At 46.1% G+C, this 16970-nt stretch overlaps 6 protein-coding genes across 6 annotated transcripts; 4 read left to right on the top strand and 2 right to left on the bottom strand.

Moving 5' to 3' along the window:
* Positions 1-73: 73 nt before the first annotated feature.
* Positions 74-2446, bottom strand: N7478_011646 (uncharacterized protein; the record flags this gene model as incomplete). Its single annotated transcript, XM_056927860.1, has 5 exons — positions 74-276; positions 338-1093; positions 1143-1317; positions 1377-2285; positions 2339-2446. The coding sequence occupies 5 exons, from the start codon at positions 2444-2446 to the stop codon at positions 74-76; spliced, it is 2151 nt and encodes a 716-aa protein (XP_056773587.1).
* Positions 2447-3152: 706 nt separating this feature from the next.
* On the bottom strand, positions 3153-4580 carry N7478_011645 (thiolase family protein; the record flags this gene model as incomplete). The annotated part of the gene is made up of 3 exons (XM_056927859.1): positions 3153-3353; positions 3421-4365; positions 4428-4580. The coding sequence occupies 3 exons, from the start codon at positions 4578-4580 to the stop codon at positions 3153-3155; spliced, it is 1299 nt and encodes a 432-aa protein (XP_056773586.1).
* A 408-nt stretch (positions 4581-4988) lies between these two features.
* On the top strand, positions 4989-5831 carry ubc2 (E2 ubiquitin-conjugating protein RAD6; the record flags this gene model as incomplete). The annotated part of the gene is made up of 4 exons (XM_056927858.1): positions 4989-5030; positions 5262-5326; positions 5389-5613; positions 5708-5831. The coding sequence occupies 4 exons, from the start codon at positions 4989-4991 to the stop codon at positions 5829-5831; spliced, it is 456 nt and encodes a 151-aa protein (XP_056773585.1).
* A 970-nt stretch (positions 5832-6801) lies between these two features.
* Positions 6802-9829, top strand: N7478_011643 (putative kinesin family protein (KinA); the record flags this gene model as incomplete). The annotated part of the gene is made up of 5 exons (XM_056927857.1): positions 6802-6806; positions 6866-6891; positions 6958-7052; positions 7110-9535; positions 9592-9829. The coding sequence occupies 5 exons, from the start codon at positions 6802-6804 to the stop codon at positions 9827-9829; spliced, it is 2790 nt and encodes a 929-aa protein (XP_056773584.1).
* A 1391-nt stretch (positions 9830-11220) lies between these two features.
* On the top strand, positions 11221-14148 carry N7478_011642 (uncharacterized protein; the record flags this gene model as incomplete). The annotated part of the gene is made up of 1 exon (XM_056927856.1): positions 11221-14148. One exon carries the CDS (start codon positions 11221-11223, stop codon positions 14146-14148), a length of 2928 nt encoding a protein of 975 aa, XP_056773583.1.
* Positions 14149-15023: 875 nt separating this feature from the next.
* Positions 15024-16645, top strand: N7478_011641 (flavin-containing monooxygenase; the record flags this gene model as incomplete). Its single annotated transcript, XM_056927855.1, has 2 exons — positions 15024-15308; positions 15368-16645. 2 exons carry the CDS (start codon positions 15024-15026, stop codon positions 16643-16645), a joined length of 1563 nt encoding a protein of 520 aa, XP_056773582.1.
* Between the last annotated feature and the right edge of the window lie 325 nt (positions 16646-16970).

The following is a 16970-nucleotide window of genomic DNA, read 5'->3' as shown; positions in this document are numbered from 1 at the left end:
AAGAAAGGATTAAGAGATCAGCGCCGAATTCTTCATTTCTTCCTGCTGGTTTGGTGGTTATTTTCGCCCACTACTAACCCTGGATGCTAGCCTGGAACTTTCTGTTGCAGTATATGCAGGTATCGAACGCCTCAAAAAGCTGCACAAATGTTTCACTAACGTCGCCGCCACGCGTACGAGCCAAAAGGTCCTCATCAAAATATTCTGTCCGGCAAAAAGGGCAAAATTTGGACATGCCGGGTTCTTGAATGGCCAGAAGGCTTAGTCCGCAGCGCACTTAAGGCAAGACACGTTAGCACCACGTTAGATAAAGTGTCGATATAGGATAGATACTTACCAAATAAGTGACCGTTTTCACACTGCGCTTCTCTCGGCGATTCCCATGATATACCCGCGTCGCAAATTTCACACCATTCATAAAGCCGGCTACCAGGTCCAGTACGGTCGTTGCTTTTCCTGGCAGATATTGTAGAAGACCCATCGTTGCATTTGGAGATTTCCTCGCTCAGATCCGCCTCTGCGTTGCTAGATGATAGTCGTTCCAAACACCTTTGAGCTTGCGCTCGGATCGATTCACTGTGTTTGTCCACTATGGCACAACAAACTGCAGCATAAGATAGCTTCTGGTTTTCAGGGTCTGCGTCGCTCTCCTGCTCTGTTGTAGATAAAATAAACGATATAACTTTGGCTCGTTGTTCACGAGCAGAATTCCCTTCATTTCCTTCAGAGCTTGGCAAGAATAATGCGTGATAATCAGGAGGCTTGCCGGTTGTTTCGTCGATGAACCCGAGGAAAGTTTTCTCGGTAGATATCATTCGGTATTCGATCATGTTGGTCGGATGCATAGTGAATAGAAATGCGATTAATCCACGATGGGCCGATAAGCCCCAGATGCGAGTGACAGTGTGGCCTCCTAGATCACGGTCCAAATCATATCCCTCCTCATAACGCGTAACCTGCTTCTTCCACTGTGGAACATGCCAATTACTGAGATCTCCAGATTCAGAAATATCGATTGCACCTCCAAATCGTCCAGCTGTGCCGAGATGAAGGGTGGAGGTGGCATTATCCTCATTATCCATATTAATCAAACCTGTAGAAATAAGCTAGATTCTAGAACATAAGGAAATTTTACCACTCACTTGAAATAGGCTGCATGTGATGAGTATTTTGGTCTGTTTCGTCTGAAAAGGGCCATTCAGCGACATCTATCTCGTCCATGTTTGGATTGCTGCAATCCCAGATACTCAGGGGGCATGAGATGGTAAGAATGCTACCAAGTGTACCCACTGAAAGTGTAGCTTTTTCGGATTGTCCCTGTCATAAGTCAAAGTCAATTAACGGCTCTCAGCTTGGAAGCTTTCTGGCTCACATACCGTGTGCAACCATTTAAGAGGCCCTGATATTCGATGCGAATCCCAATTTTGAGACGCTTTTGTTATTTCATGATCTTTGAAATCGACCATTACCTCGTGTCGAGGTGTCATTTCTTCATGTGGGTACGTATCCATCAATCCAATCTTAGCCTGTAAAAACCGGAGTTGTGACCCATAAACAACAGCGATTACAGTAGTTGCTGAGTATACATTTGCAAAATTGCTTAAGTTAAGCCACGGGCTGCACGAAATGGAGGTGATGCGAGATTTCGACTGAAGTGCCTTTTGAAAGAGTGAGCCGGCATGTACCATCGGAAACTGTTTTTCGGCTCCATCAAGAAGATGAGCGTGAAGTTTCTTTATAACATATGCTTGTGATGAAGCTTGAAGCCCGGCCGGTCGATGTACCCGTAGCAAAACGATTTCGTTGGCATCAGTTGTCACGGCTAGTAGTTGTACACCCCATCGAGATTCAGGCGGCACTTTTGAACTTGACGTATTGAGTTGTGGAACTTGAATAGGTGTGCACCATTGGAAGGAACGGATATTTGAGCTTCTGAGATCAGCTCCCCCGAGATCCTGGGACGGGTCAGAGCTTGGGTAGAGTGCGTGGTTGACAATGGTAAGTCGAATCCATTGGCCATTGGGCCCAATCGGTTCCCAAAGGGATAGGATCAAATTTGACGTCAAAATCGCCAAAACGCTCCGACGATACCTCGCTAAACCTGATGGTGACCAGGTAAGCCCAAGGACAGTGCTTGGTGATTGTTCAACGCCGATTGAGGCATCCTCTCGGTTTTGGGGGAAGACCACTCCCCACTCGTCACTTGTGAAGGCATTTACTCGCGGAATGCGGGTTGCGTGCCAGCCATTTGTTTCTGAGTTGTTTTGCTCGCTAGGCTTCCAGGTCTAGTAGAACGTCAGTAACGTCTGATGAATAATGTTCGAATATTTCCACGTACAAAGATATGGACTTGGTCACCTGCTGCTACTGCAATCTCTCCATCCGGCGACCAGTCAATGGCTCCAAAGCAAGAAGGGAAAATGCTCAACTCAATGGGCTGAGACATGTTGTTCTTTAATCTTTTCTTCTTTGGGGTGGGAGAAGAGACAAAAAGAAGATCACTCCGATCACAGAGTTAATTTGCGGTTTTAATGATGCATCGGAATAGACAGACGAAATGTGGAATGAGAGAAGAAGTTCGTGAGATCTGAACGTTTTGAACGCGATGTTATAGGTGCCCGATATGGACTAGCGTACTTCGGCCCGTCTACAAAGGCTGGAGCATACTAACAGGGCAGTGAACATCATGATGGATAATACTAAATATATGATATCATTTATTATAATAAATCTGTAATACTGTATATCAAATTTCCTATTAATTCTAGCACGTGGTTACATCCATGGATAATAATATGTAGTCCGGCCCGGGGCTTCCAAGCAAATGTTGGACCTTGAATACTACTACTATGTACTAGTAGTAAAATCACAACCTCAAGGCATATATCTCAGTATGTACTGCCTACTAGGTACTATATAGTAGACCCCAGATTATGCCAATTGATTCGTCATTCCAAGGTTCTTTTTGTTTTTTCATTATATCAAGAGTAAAAGCTAGAGGGACAACAAGATGATTCAAATGCGATTTACTAAAATTCGCGAAATATATTTTCAGGGGATATGCGTTGAAATTACAGAGAGGTGCCAAAAGCAACCTGGGTGGGATGATGAGGGTATCATGGGAAATATTTCTGAATGGTGCATGTGTTGGTTTAGTCCACGCGATCCAACTTCTGGATAACCATAGCAGTAGCTGCGCCACCTCCATTGCAGATAGCAGCAACGCCATACTCGCCTGGCTGCAACTGGTGGAGCAGAGTGACCAGGATACGAGATCCAGAGCTACCCAGAGCATGGCCCAGTGAGATTGCACCACCAAGCATGTTGACCTTGGCATTCTCAAGACCGAGAATCTGGGAGAAATTTGAGTTAGTAATTTGCATCATCAAAAAGGAGCATAATTCAGGACTTGATTTTTACCTTTTCATTAGCCTTAATGACCGCGGCAAAAGCTTCGTTGAACTCCCAAACAGCAACTTGGTCCTTAGTAATACCAGCACGCTCCAATGCGATCGGAACAGCCTTGGAGGGAGCAACAGGGAAGTCCACCGGGTCAATGGCAGCATCAGCTGTGGACACAATACGGGCTAGTGCACGTCCACCAGTACCGAACTCACGGGCAAGATCTCTGTTACCCAAGACTAGAGCGGACGCACCGTCATTCATGGTAGAAGAGTTGCCTGCGGTTACAGTGCCAGTGCCATCACGCAGGAAAGCAGGCTTAAGAGTCCTGAGCTTGTCTGCACGCAGATTCTCGAATCCCTCGTCTCTCTCAATCAGAGTCTCTCCTTTCTTGTCCTTGATAGTAACGGAGGCAATCTCGTCTGCAAATCGGTTCTCTTTCCATGCCTGTTGGGCTCGCTCGTATGAACTAATGGCGTATTCGTCTTGCTGTTCTCGGGAGATTTCATACTTCTTTGCGCTTTGCTCGGCGCAGATACCCATGTGGAATTGGTTGTACACATCCATCAAGCCGTCTTTGATCAACCCATCCTGCAATTTTATCTCTCCAAAGGGAGGCAGTTGAGAAGATCGGGGTAGGTAATATGGAACTCTGGACATGTTCTCCATACCACCTGCCACTTGGGCCTCTGCAAGACCTAGCTGGATATTCTGGGCCGCAAGAGCTACCGCCTTAAGACCTGATGCGCACACTTTGTTGATTGTTGTGGATTCTACTGTAGAGGCTAACCCTGCAAACATAGCTGCCTGACGAGCTGGGGCCTGGCCAATAGCCGCTTGCAGCACATTTCCCATATATACATCGGTGACTTTGTCGACTGGGATATTCGACTTGCTAAGGGCGGATTTGATGGCTACAGCACCGAGCTCGGGCGCCGAGAGGGAGGTGAATGAACCATTGAACTAATGACCCGATTGTTAGTATTCTGAGTCTTTTGAAGTTCCTTTTACCTACAAGGACTTACCTTCGCAGTTGGTGTTCTGGCAGCACTTAGAATATAGGCCTCCTGGATCTCCTTCAAACTCGGGCGTGCGGAGCTGAACTGCCTTTGAGCGCGGAATGCGGGGACGGCAACTCGTTTGGAGAGCCGGACGGACAGCCCTGTAGGAGGAATCATGGTGGCTTCGTAAATAGAGTAGACCTGACTGATCAGTGAAGAAAAGAGAGTCTCGACAACAATAGATGCAGAGAAGAAAGAGCAATCAACATTCTTACAGCCTTGAGAAGTAAAAGTACCACGGCGTGCATCCGTTGCCGCACCCGCCTTTAACCGCCTGGGCCGAGGCTGTTGATGATCACATGACATGACATAATGCTAGATCTCGGATAAACCTCTGCAGCCTTATCCGGACATATTCCCCATTTGGGCTGTTAATCCGGCGTTGTTCCCCTCCTCCCGCGTGCTCGTTGAGAGGAACGCCATAGTCCTGCAAACGCTGGAGCTTCGTCTTGCCTCCTCCAACAACTACCACGATTTTCCATATTCCCGTTGTATTCCTCAACCTACGCATTACATTCCGCCGTCATGTCCACATCCGCCCGTCGTCGTCTTATGCGTGACTTCAAGGTCAGTACCCAGCAGCTTGAAGCAATGGAGGAATGTCATTAGGTGATTAAAATATGTCAACATGTATCTTGACTCGAGAACTCTACATCTTTCTCAACAAATTATTTTTCTTTTCCAATTTGACGTCCTCAATCCTATTCCTCCATTGCTATCTTCGCTCCCCATCCTCCCACCAAGGTCCTTACGATCGATTTCATGGCCACCCCGCTAATGCAAACTTCATGATTATAGCGCATGCAAACCGATCCTCCCGCCGGTGTTTCCGCTTCACCTGTTGCTGATAATGTCATGACATGGTAATTGACCATTTGTTTCACCCATTTCGATATTGAGTTTCAACCCGCTGATTCGCCTGTAGGAATGCCGTCATAATTGGCCCCGCAGACACGCCATTTGAAGATGGTACCTTTCGCTTGGTGATGAATTTTGAGGAGCAATACCCGAACAAGCCGCCTGGAGTGAAATTCATTAGTCAAATGTTCCATCCTAATGTTTACGGCACTGGAGAACTCTGCTTGGATATTCTCCAAAACCGCTGGAGCCCGACTTACGATGTGGCGGCTATCCTGACAAGCATTCAAAGGTAGCGTGACCATCTATTCTGCCCTTTTCTGTTATCGTTTCGTGTGTGTCACTTTTGCGAACATAAGTCACTGACTGTACATTGTCACCTCTAGTTTACTCAATGACCCTAACACCTCCTCCCCCGCCAACGTTGAGGCTTCCAACCTTTACAAGGACAATCGCAAAGAATATATTAAACGTGTCCGAGAGACTGTGGAAAAGAGCTGGGAGGACTAAATGTCCTGGTTTTTCCTGGTTTGATACCTCTTCTGCACTGATGGGTTGCGTTTATACATTATTTTAAAGTTTGTCCGATGCTGGGGCCGAAACAAGCCCGCGGATGGAAATACCGAAGTGCATAATCGCCTTCAATCGGGCCGTTTAATCTGCACAGCGTGGGGTTTGGGGCGCCTGGTCTTCTTTTGTCTTTGGTACCTGCTTTTTGTCATCGCAGGGAAGTTTTGTTTTCTTGTTGCATCTTTCTGTGTGTGCATCAACCATTCCCATTTCGTTCCATAGCACTTTTTTTTCCTTCTGTTTCCTTTTCTTTTCTCCTCTTTTCTTTCCTTTCCTTTCCTTTTCTTCTTCTTTTTTCTTTGGTCGTCGCATTATCACTTGAATATTGCAAAATATTGGAAACATTTGTTGACTGATACATTCATGGTCTAATCTTGTAGTCTACATATACTCACTACTATCTATGCCATAGTACAAGCTTAGTGTAAATAACACTGATATCTAATTATCTGACTAGTCAATTACATTAATAACCAAGTATATTATTAGCCAACCCATAAAAATCCTCAAATATGAAAATTCGAGCATAAATGTGGCTATACATAGTAGAATGGCCGCTTTGTACTATGTAGATCATCGCGTCAACTCCGGGGCGGTCGGCAGCAACTCAAACGGGCGACTGTCAACAAATCCACATCCACACCACTATTCTACTTTTCTCTCTTTCAACCTCGGAAATCCCGCCTGGTGTGCTGGATTCGCTACGTGTTGCGGGTTTTTTGTTTGCGTTTCTGATTCTTCATTCATTCATTTTTTCCCCTTTACTTTTCTCCGCTTTAGTGGAGGAACCCCCTGACCCTGGACCCCCCCAAGGCAGAAAACCCCCCGTGACACAACTCGAAGCCCCTCAACATTGGTCTGCCCCTCGTCGGGGCTTTTTTTCTTTCGCTCATTCTTGTGAACTGCAAATATGGCGTGAGTATATTCCTCCGCTGGATTCTGCTCTCCAGGCGTCCCACTAACACCATCAACAGGTCTGCGGGGTCGAATACGATTAAGGGTATTTAGCCATAACACCGAATATTCAGTGTTTAGACAAGCAACATAGCTAACACAAAGTGCACAGTGGTCGCCCGTTTCCGTCCCCAGAACAAGGTTGAATTGGGCTCTGGTGGTACGCCGGTTGTCGACTTCGAAAATGAGGAATCGTGCGCGATCAACGTGAGAATATAATCGATCTACGAAACGACAAGGAGACGTGCTAATTTGGATTTTCAGTCCCGAGAGGGAACAGGGTCCTTCACCTTTGATCGCGTCTTTCCGATGGGCTCTGCGCAAGCCGATATCTTCGATTTCTCGATCCGACCCACTGTCGATGATATTCTGAATGGATACAACGGAACGGTTTTTGCATATGGTCAGACTGGTGCCGGAAAGTCGTATACAATGATGGGATCTGATATCGATGACGATGAGGGCAAGGGTATAATCCCGCGTATTATTGAACAAATTTTCGCCAGCATCTTGACTAGTCCGAGCAACATCGAATACACCGTGCGGGTCAGCTATATGGAGATTTACATGGAACGAATTCGTGATCTGTTGGTACCGCATAACGACAATCTACCGGTACACGAAGAGAAGGCTCGTGGTGTTTACGTCAAGGGGTTGTTGGAAGTCTATGTGTCAAGCGTGCAGGAGGTTTACGAAGTGATGCGTCGGGGTGGAAATGCTCGAGCTGTAGCTGCCACCAACATGAACCAGGAATCATCTCGCTCCCACTCCATCTTCGTTGTCACGATCAGCCAGAAGAACGTCGAAACCGGGTCAGCCAAGAGTGGCCAGCTTTTCTTGGTCGATTTGGCTGGTAGTGAGAAAGTCGGGAAGACGGGAGCCAGTGGTCAGACACTGGAAGAAGCCAAGAAGATTAATAAGAGTTTAAGTGCTCTTGGAATGGTCATCAATGCGCTCACTGACGGAAAATCAACTCACATTCCGTACCGTGATTCGAAACTCACTCGAATTCTACAGGAGTCTCTTGGTGGTAACTCTCGAACAACCTTGATTATCAATTGTTCGCCCAGTAGTTACAATGACGCTGAAACGATTTCTACTTTGCGATTCGGTGTTCGAGCGAAGGCTATCAAGAACAAGGCGAAGGTCAACGCCGAATTGAGCCCAGCTGAGATGAAGCAGCTTCTTCGCAAGGCCCAAACCCAAATGACTACATTTGAGACATATATTTCTGCTCTAGAAAGTGAAGTCAATACGTGGCGTGGTGGTGACAGTGTGCCCAAGGATCAATGGACCCCAGCTCGCGGAAATGAAGTTGTCAGCGCTGCGAAGGCAGAGGTACGCACTCCTCGCCCGGCTACTCCATCCCGCTTGCAGGAGGCAGCTCGAGCAGACACTCCACGCCCCGACTCTCGCCTTGGAGACCGCTCCAGCACTCCCAGCCTCGTATTGGAGAAGGACGAGCGGGAAGAATTCCTTCGCCGCGAGAATGAATTGCAGGATCAAATCGCAGAGAAAGAATCTCACATTGTCAACGTCGAGCGCAGTTTGCGCGAGGCTCGAGAGGAATTGAAGTCTATAAAAGAGAACGCTGGACGGTCTGGCAAGGACAACGATCGACTGAACACCGAGGTCAATGAGTTACGCATGCAACTCGAAAAGGTTTCCTACGAAGGCAAAGAAGCTGCGATTACGATGGATGGCCTCCGCGAGGCCAACTCTGAACTCACAGGTGAATTAGATGAGGTAAAGCAACAGCTTCTTGATGTACGCATGAGGGCCAAGGAGACTACCGCAGCGCTGGACGAGAAAGAGAAGAAGAAGGCCGAAAAGATGGCCAAGATGATGGCTGGATTCGACCTGGGTGGTGAGGTGTTTTCAGATAATGAACGCAAGTTACAGGATCTAATTCACCGTGTTGATGCCCTTCACGAAGTCAGCGCATCCGGAGAGACTGTTGCGCCGGATGACATCCTTGAGCTTCGTACAAGCCTTCTGGAAACTCAAGGGTTCATTCGTCAAGCCGAATTGACTATGACCGACCGAGGCGACTTACGCGAGCTGCAGGACAGCCGCCGTGTTGAGTTGGAGACGAAACTACACGAAGTTCAACAAGAATACGAAGGTCTCTTAACTCGAAATTTGGGTGAGAGTGATGTCGAAGAGGTCCGTGAGCGATTAGAAAAGTCTTTCGTCAGTCGCAAGGAAACCGAGACCGCGGCAGTTGACGAACTACGCACTGAAATCACTCGCAAGAATGAGGAACTGGCCAAAATGCGAGAATCCCTCGTCGATACGCAATCCCGCACCTCCTCGAATGGTGCAGCTAGCAAAACGTTGCAGCAGCAAATTGCTGAGTTCGACGCTATGAAGAAATCCCTGATGAGAGACCTACAAAATCGCTGCGAGCGTGTGGTAGAACTCGAAATTTCATTGGATGAGGCTCGAGAACAGTACAATAACGTCCTTCGATCATCCAACAACAGGGCTCAGCAAAAGAAGATGGCCTTCTTAGAACGCAACTTGGAACAATTGACTCATGTCCAACGACAACTTGTGGAACAAAACAGCAGTCTGAAGAAGGAAGTGGCTATTGCGGAGCGCAAATTGATTGCCCGAAATGAGCGCATTGCTAGCCTTGAAAGCTTACTTCAAGAAAGCCAAGAGAAGCTAACCCAGGCCAATCATCGGTATGAATTTCCCATCGTCTCTATCTTAATATCACCATTGCTAACCATCTACACAGATTCGAAGCGCAGCTTACAGCAGTGAAGGAGCGATTAGAGGCTGCCAAGCAAGGTTCTACGCGCGGCCTCCCATCTATGGACAGCAATGGCGGTTTCAGCTTCGGAGGGTCTCGCATTGCAAAGCCACTTCGTGGTGGCGGTGGATCGGATGGACCGATCGAAAACGCAGCTGTTGCAGGAGTGCAATCACAAGAGTCCTCTGGTAAACGATCCAGCTGGTTCTTAAATCGTAAATAGTCCCACGACAGTGACAAGAACGGCCTAGATCAACCTTTGCGATGGTGATTGTATTACTACGCGAAAGTTGACTTTTTTTGGTGTTGGAATTCGATCGAATTTACGGCAGGTCGTGGTTTGGTTTGCAATCCTTTTACGAATGTCTTTTCACGTCCTGCTACGAGTCGCATCTTATTTGCTCTTTCTCTCGCTTCTCTCAAGCAGGCCCCTTTCCCAATCTATTCTTGGGAGGGTGCTTTCGCGTTTTCACCTTTCTTTGTTACCCAGACCTTGCTCCTTCTGTTGTGATGCTTTCTTGTCTGGTTTCCCTTTCTTTCCTTCCAGTAAATTAGATCGTTCCCTGCATACCGGGGGACTGGAGACTTGGATCTTCCTGATACCCTTTGTACATCAAACCCAGATAAAATGCAGTGGAGTTGGTAAGTAAGATTCGGTGAAGCTGCATGCATGTTGTTCTAAGAACTGCTAAATGACCTTATATATTAAAAGATGTTCCAAAATACTTCAACTGCCAGCCCAGGTGCCTTCAACTTGAACTTCAACCTACTACTAGGCGTGCGCTAAAGAGTAATCCATCATGATGGATATAGATAGAAGACCTTGCCTCAGCATTGGCTTCCAAGGTGCAGATAGTACTACCAACGGCGCGTACTAGTAGTATTAAGTCTTCGAGTTCAAATTTCAACCATAGCTTCCGAGGCCCGAGCTTATTTGAAGCTGTCATCGGACTTTCTTTTGGCCCAATAGCCATCATACGTTTTGTCTTTCAATATATTTTCTTTGATACTTGTATTTTTGCGACAAAGGGCAAAGCATCTGTCTCTCCACGCATACTAGTAGCAACAAAGAACACATCTCATGCACATTCACACCAAAATGAGGCACCGCACGCATTACATCGCTCAAAACTTGAAGGAGGGTGTAAATTTGTCGGGTTTCTTTGTTTCTACGATCGTTGCAACCCACATGTGCATTGATAGAGTATCTAAATGCATTTATCCGAGTTTCTGTCTCTATTCAATCGTTCTATTCACCTGGGATCTTCCCGTGGGATAAACTGTCGAGCCTTTGATGAAGGCACAGGGTCTTTGAAGACTCTCATTTCTTATTTTCTTTAAGCCTTAGAAACGCCTATAAAATATGATTTTCTCATCGAGTTTCAAAAGTCTAGTACCTGCACATTTGGCGACTGCCATATAACTCAACTTCACAACCTAGAACCTGATCTTATTTTTGGAGTCACTGTGTTGGTTGCTGGATACTATTGCTGTGAAGTATGTTTGATGCCTTCATTTCCTTTATACACCATAGTATACATGTTCAAATTGATAAGGCCCAGCTGATTTTTTAAATTACACTAGAACACTTGACCTCTTCCAAGGCTGATCAATATGTCCTCACCGGCGACCACGACATCAACCCTTAGGGAATCCTTGGGTCGCCAGATAGACGAAATTACTACCGCTTATGATGATTCTTTCATCGAGGTTGCCACTGGGGAGGAAAGAGAACAGCTTAGACAGCAGCTGATACGAGAAACCATCGACCATCATATACAAGCAGTTCTCGATGGCATCACATCCGGAGGGCTTAGTCAAGCCCAGTTAGACATTGAGTCCGAGAAGGCCCGGAGACTAAGAGAACGGAGAACATGGATATTTAATGCCATTGATCCCTTGCCTTGGAGAGCTAACGTCTGTGCGGCACTTGCCAACCGCCTATGTCACTCGACAGGGAGGATGCCGGTAGATCAGTTGAACAGGTTCGCTGCAGTTATGAGCTGGCTACGTTGTTGGATTCCATTGCATACCCATGCATATCAAAATCAACTTGTCATGCATACTTTCGATATGATGGTAAACATGGATGAAGAGCGTGAACAAAATTTTCGAGAGGCTTTCAAGGATGATCTCAGAATTCATCCTTTTCCAACTTCGTTTCCTCTCACAGTACAGGCGGTTGATGTGCTACGTTATCCTCTCGCCACCGATATTTTCGACTCTTGGGGATCTCTGCGTACCATTTACATGACACATAGAATGGAAATTATCAGCAAGTGGAAGGCAAAGTCTAGAAGTGTTCGCGAAAAGATCTTGAAGGCGGCATGGAAACAAACTGCAGAGGAACATAATAATCGGTACTTTAATGAGATCAGATGGAATGAAAGCTTAAACCACTATCATCGGATGGATATTGAGACCTGTATACTCAAACGGCCCAACGAAGGCAAATATGACCTCCTCCGATGGGGGTTTATCAACCGAGAAGATTTATTGAATATGAACAATGAACTTCTTTTGAACATGTTCAATGATCGAGCTTTTACCATGCCATCAGCTTTCTACGGTGCTGACTGTTCTTCATGCGAATTGGACGAAATGAGATATGTTCGGGCTTGGTCCTCCGATTTTGGCATGGAATTCTTGGATCAAAACACAGCAGCGTGGTACGGCAATGTGGTTCCTGCTGATCAAATGGGTGAGGGCGGCTGTATGACTGCTACTAAGGGACTAGTCACGATGGAAATCCAATCTCGCTTATACGCATTCCTAGTTAAATGCTGCATGGGTATCATGGAGCAAAGTGAGGCTGATCTTATTGCTCCATCTCCAGATGGTATTCCAGTGGTTGCGAACGATACTATCATCAGGAGTCTTAGCGCGGCGCCACAATATCGCATAATAAATCGATTGCAAGATTTTGACGCCTTGCTGCCTCTTATAGATGCCAGAAGGAATGCTGCTATAGATCATGTATTTTTACTTCGAAATGACCCTGGATACGTTTATGAAACCATTCGTGAAATAACAGCGCATATGTATTACATAATTATCTGGGAGGGAACAGACTACGAAGTCGCGGAGGTTCGCAAGACCGCGATTATTACAATGATACATGCCGCTTTTCTTAATTTGGGTGCATGGCAAGGTTACTATCGCAGGTTTAGCAATCTCCGGAATCTGCTCCGACGTCACTACAATCAGTACACTGAAGGTGGTACTGCTGATGATAACCAGGCTCTAGGTGGGGATATCCAAGCCAGCATCCTCAGACTCGGAGCTCAATTGGAGAACGATATGGACCTCTTTCGTCGTGCATTATGGCAAGCCGTACCAGCTAGCAGCCCATTTAAAGGTAAAGTCCGTGTCCGACAACCTACGATTCCAGATGAATATGCTCCACCACTCAATGAGGAGGACTCCAGTGCCACTTGGCATTTCACCGTGGTAAACCCCAAATCCGACAAGGACTTAGCTTTACAGTATATCTTTGAGTCTTGCAAATTCATCCGGCAGACTGTAGGTTATGCGAACGCCGGGGACATATTGAGGGAATTTGTGTGGAGGTCGGGCGACAGAAAGAAAGCAATAGAAACTAATCGGTTGCTTACTGGGTACGTGAAGGCAATCATGTCTGACTTTGTATTGATGACACAATGCATGGATCAGATCGAACGACACCAAGGAGAAAATGGAAGCTTGATCTTTAGGGAATTTGAAGGTGAGACGCCTGTCGACCTACTAGACCTTCAAACCCAAGATTGGATCGACGGTCATGCAGTGGATGAAATTCGCAACGACGAAGATGTGGTCGCAGCAGCAGATTACTTTTTCACTGAGAGGCACTATGAGAATGACATCTTACAGCAGGAGCTTGGGACAGCGAATGGCTTAATGTGGAGATTTTGGCGTGTAGTGGACCGCGAAATCTTAGACCCAGCGAAGAATGTGGTTACTGGATATAGCGCGGTTCAATTTGAGCAGCTTCGGCGTAGACGAAGCGCTCAGAGGAAGAGCAATAAACGTGCCCACTCCCAGTTGGAATCAATCGAGGAAAGCGAGGAAGAGGAAGGCGTGGCACACGTGGAACAGGTTACTCCCGGGGGTTCAGGAGACGGGCCACCACGCAATAAAAGGGCAAGGCTGGACGAGGTCGTTGTGGAACCAACTAGGCTAGAGGTCAAAAATAAGACGCTTAAGGTCGTGGCGATGCTATACTCACCTAAGCCTGGAGATACATCCACGTTGCCATGGACTCAGTTCTGCGATGCAATGCACAATATGGGGTTTCAGTCCAGCCAGGTGCGTGACACGACATACCAATTTAGACCACCTGGGGGGTTGACAAATACCGCACCTATTAATTTTGAGAGGCCTCACCCTGGTGGCGATCTTAACTTCGTTAAGCTTCAGGAAATCCGTCAACGATTGTCCTTGCAGTACGGTTTGGTTGCAGAGAATTTTGTTCGCAGACGTCATGGTAACGTTGCTAAAGAGGCACTCTCAAAAGCAAGGGAGAGGTTGACTCTGAAGAAGTAGAATTGAAGTTGAGGATACCTTATTTTGTCGTGTTTAGTGTTTACGTCTTTTTTATGGACGAGTGGAGTATCTATCTGGATTTGATATTAGAATTAACACAAGGTTACCCGTGGGTACATGAATGTATGCAAAAACCACTAGTTGTGTTATATCATGAACGACTGAATTGGGGCCTTGAGATTAATTATACGTGTATAATTAAATTGAGCGTGTATATGCATGTCTATCGGCACTTCACCGAGTCAGAGGAGCCTTGAGGTCGAGCCTGAGTGTATCTAGTACATTCATGTACTGTAAGGCTCTATTTGCGGCTCCAAGAAATCGGAGCATTTTGAATTGACTTGTAAAATATCGTTCATACAGTATTCAGGTGAGAGTGGAGTCTGAGCGCATCATGCATTCCAACTTGAACTAGTATTACTTGTGTAGATCTACATGTCAAAGCTTCACTGTAAATCAACATTACAAGGTTAATAAAAAATAACAGGCAGAAAACTAGTTGATAATTTAATATTAAAAGCTTAAACCCATACACTTTACAACCCCTGTCCATCTCACGTAATAGTTCCTACTCTTCCAAGGTTGTGATGCCATCCCGACTAGTGTGGATTTCATGATGTCATGGTACTGGTCCCACGACGCACCATCATAGGATATCTGCATCCGAGGACATCTAGACGTTGGCCCATGTGGAGCCTGGAGGATTTTTCACATGGAAAAAGTAAAGAATAAAAAGATAACAAGCTTAGCTGTGTTGCTCCACTCCATAACGTCACCTCAAGGTGAATTCCATACAAATACACCTTTAATGCGCATTGATCTTTCACTTCAATTTCTTCTCTCAGATACACACACCACCAATATCCCCACCAGCAATGGCGCCCGCAAAAGAGTCGCCCATTCTGGCTTTAATTAAACATCCTTTCGTGGAAACTTTCACATGGCTCTATTTAATTGCCCAGGCTGTGCTGAGATACATTTTCTCGCCTGTCCCACCTCCTCCATCGAGTGGCAATTCTGAAATTCCTAAGAAGAGAGTCGCGGTCATTGGTGCTGGATTAACTGGGGTCTCTTCGGCGGCTCATTGTGTTGGTCATGGGTTCGATGTACAGCTTTTTGAGTCCAGAGCTCAGGATAAAGGATTGGGTGGCATATGGAGTGTATGTGATTGATCTCATATGGATTCATTCAAGTGGCTTCGCTAACAATGATTTTCTAGAGGGTAAATTCCACTTCCGCACTTCAAGTACACAGTTTGATGTACAGATTTCACCCTTCCGTCCACTACGACAGTGCCTATCCAAGCCAGCAGCAGATCAAGGAACAGATTGTGGCTCTGTGGAAACGTTACGATCTCGAGCGACGTACTGTTTTTGACACTCGTGTCACATCCGTGAAGAAAAATGACAAAGGTCAATGGATCATTAATAACAATGAGGAGGAATATGGCTTGTTTGACGGTGTCGTGACTGCGATTGGTGTCTGTGGCGATCCACAAATGCCTACATTGCCCGATCAGGAGAAATTCAAGGGTGGGATCTTCCATTCCTCCAATCTTGATGGCAAGGATGCTAAAGGCAAGAAAATCTTGATTGTTGGGAGTGGAGCTAGTGCTATTGAAGCTCTTGAATTCGCTGTCAAGGCTGGCGCTGCTGAAATTGATGTCCTGTCTCGATCAGACAAGTGGATTATCCCACGGAATGTTCTTGTTCAATCTTTGCTCGCTATGAACGTCTTGGGTCAGGAAACTTCTTTCTCTTGGATTCCGGAGTGGCTTTTGAAGAAGTTCTTCTATCGTGATCTACAAGATATCGCCCCGACTGACGATGGAATCTTCACTGAGACTCCGATGGCTAACTCGGAGCTTTTTGACCAAATTCGTGAAGGCAAGGCTCATTGGCTACGAGGCGATATTGTTTCTGTCGAAGAGAAAGGTATCTCATTCAACCATCGCGCACAGGGAGTACCTAAAGGAGGCCCTGGCAAGGAGAGATTGATAGAAGGCGATATCATCGTCATGGCGACCGGATTCAAGCGCCCATCATTGAATTTCTTGCCAGATGTTGTTTTTGAAGAGCCATATGGTCCACCAAACTGGTATCTTCAAGTCTTCCCGCCCAAGTACCCGGATATTTGTGCAAACAACAGCACCTTCATCAATGCTATCGGTACCGTAGGGAACATGCATATTGGCATTTACACGCGGTTCCTTCTCATGTTCTTGACTGACCCCTTGACTCGTCCCACCGAGCAACGGATGAAGACCTGGATTGATTTCACTCGGTTTATGAAGCGCTTTGCACCTACCAAGGCCTTTGATTTCTTTACATACGCGGAGCTTATCTATTGGTATATCTTCGTACTGGTCATTAACCCTTTCCGGTGGAAGTGGGCATTGTTTGTGTTTTTTGGTATTGGGAGAGCTCTGCCGTTGATGGTCGTTGAGCAGGAGAGTGCATTCCGTCAGGAGTTGCTTAAGCAGCGTAAAGATAATTGAGGTTGCAGCTTGCACGACAGTCATGATGTGTGACCGGTTATGAAACAGGTCAGAGCGAATGGCGCTTAATGATGTTTATGATAGTCCAATTTAGCATTTAGCAAGTTGATTGACTTTCAATGGATGTACCGATGAAAATTCCAAACTAGGATTCGCACAACTTTTCCATAATCGGGTTACAATCGTTGATAGACTCATCTGGAACCTAGGTAACTTCTAGACAAGACCAAGAAGAGACATATGTAATTCGGAGCAATTTCTTTAAACAATTTGATTAAGTAGAACTTGAGGTTCTCAACTGATATGTCTAAGATGTGGATATTCA

The sequence above is a fragment of the Penicillium angulare genome (genome assembly GCF_028827245.1).
Source record: "Penicillium angulare strain IBT 27051 chromosome Unknown utg000009l_segment0_segment0, whole genome shotgun sequence".
Lineage (NCBI taxonomy): Eukaryota > Fungi > Ascomycota > Eurotiomycetes > Eurotiales > Aspergillaceae > Penicillium > Penicillium angulare.
This window is presented reverse-complemented; position numbering and strand designations above follow the sequence as displayed.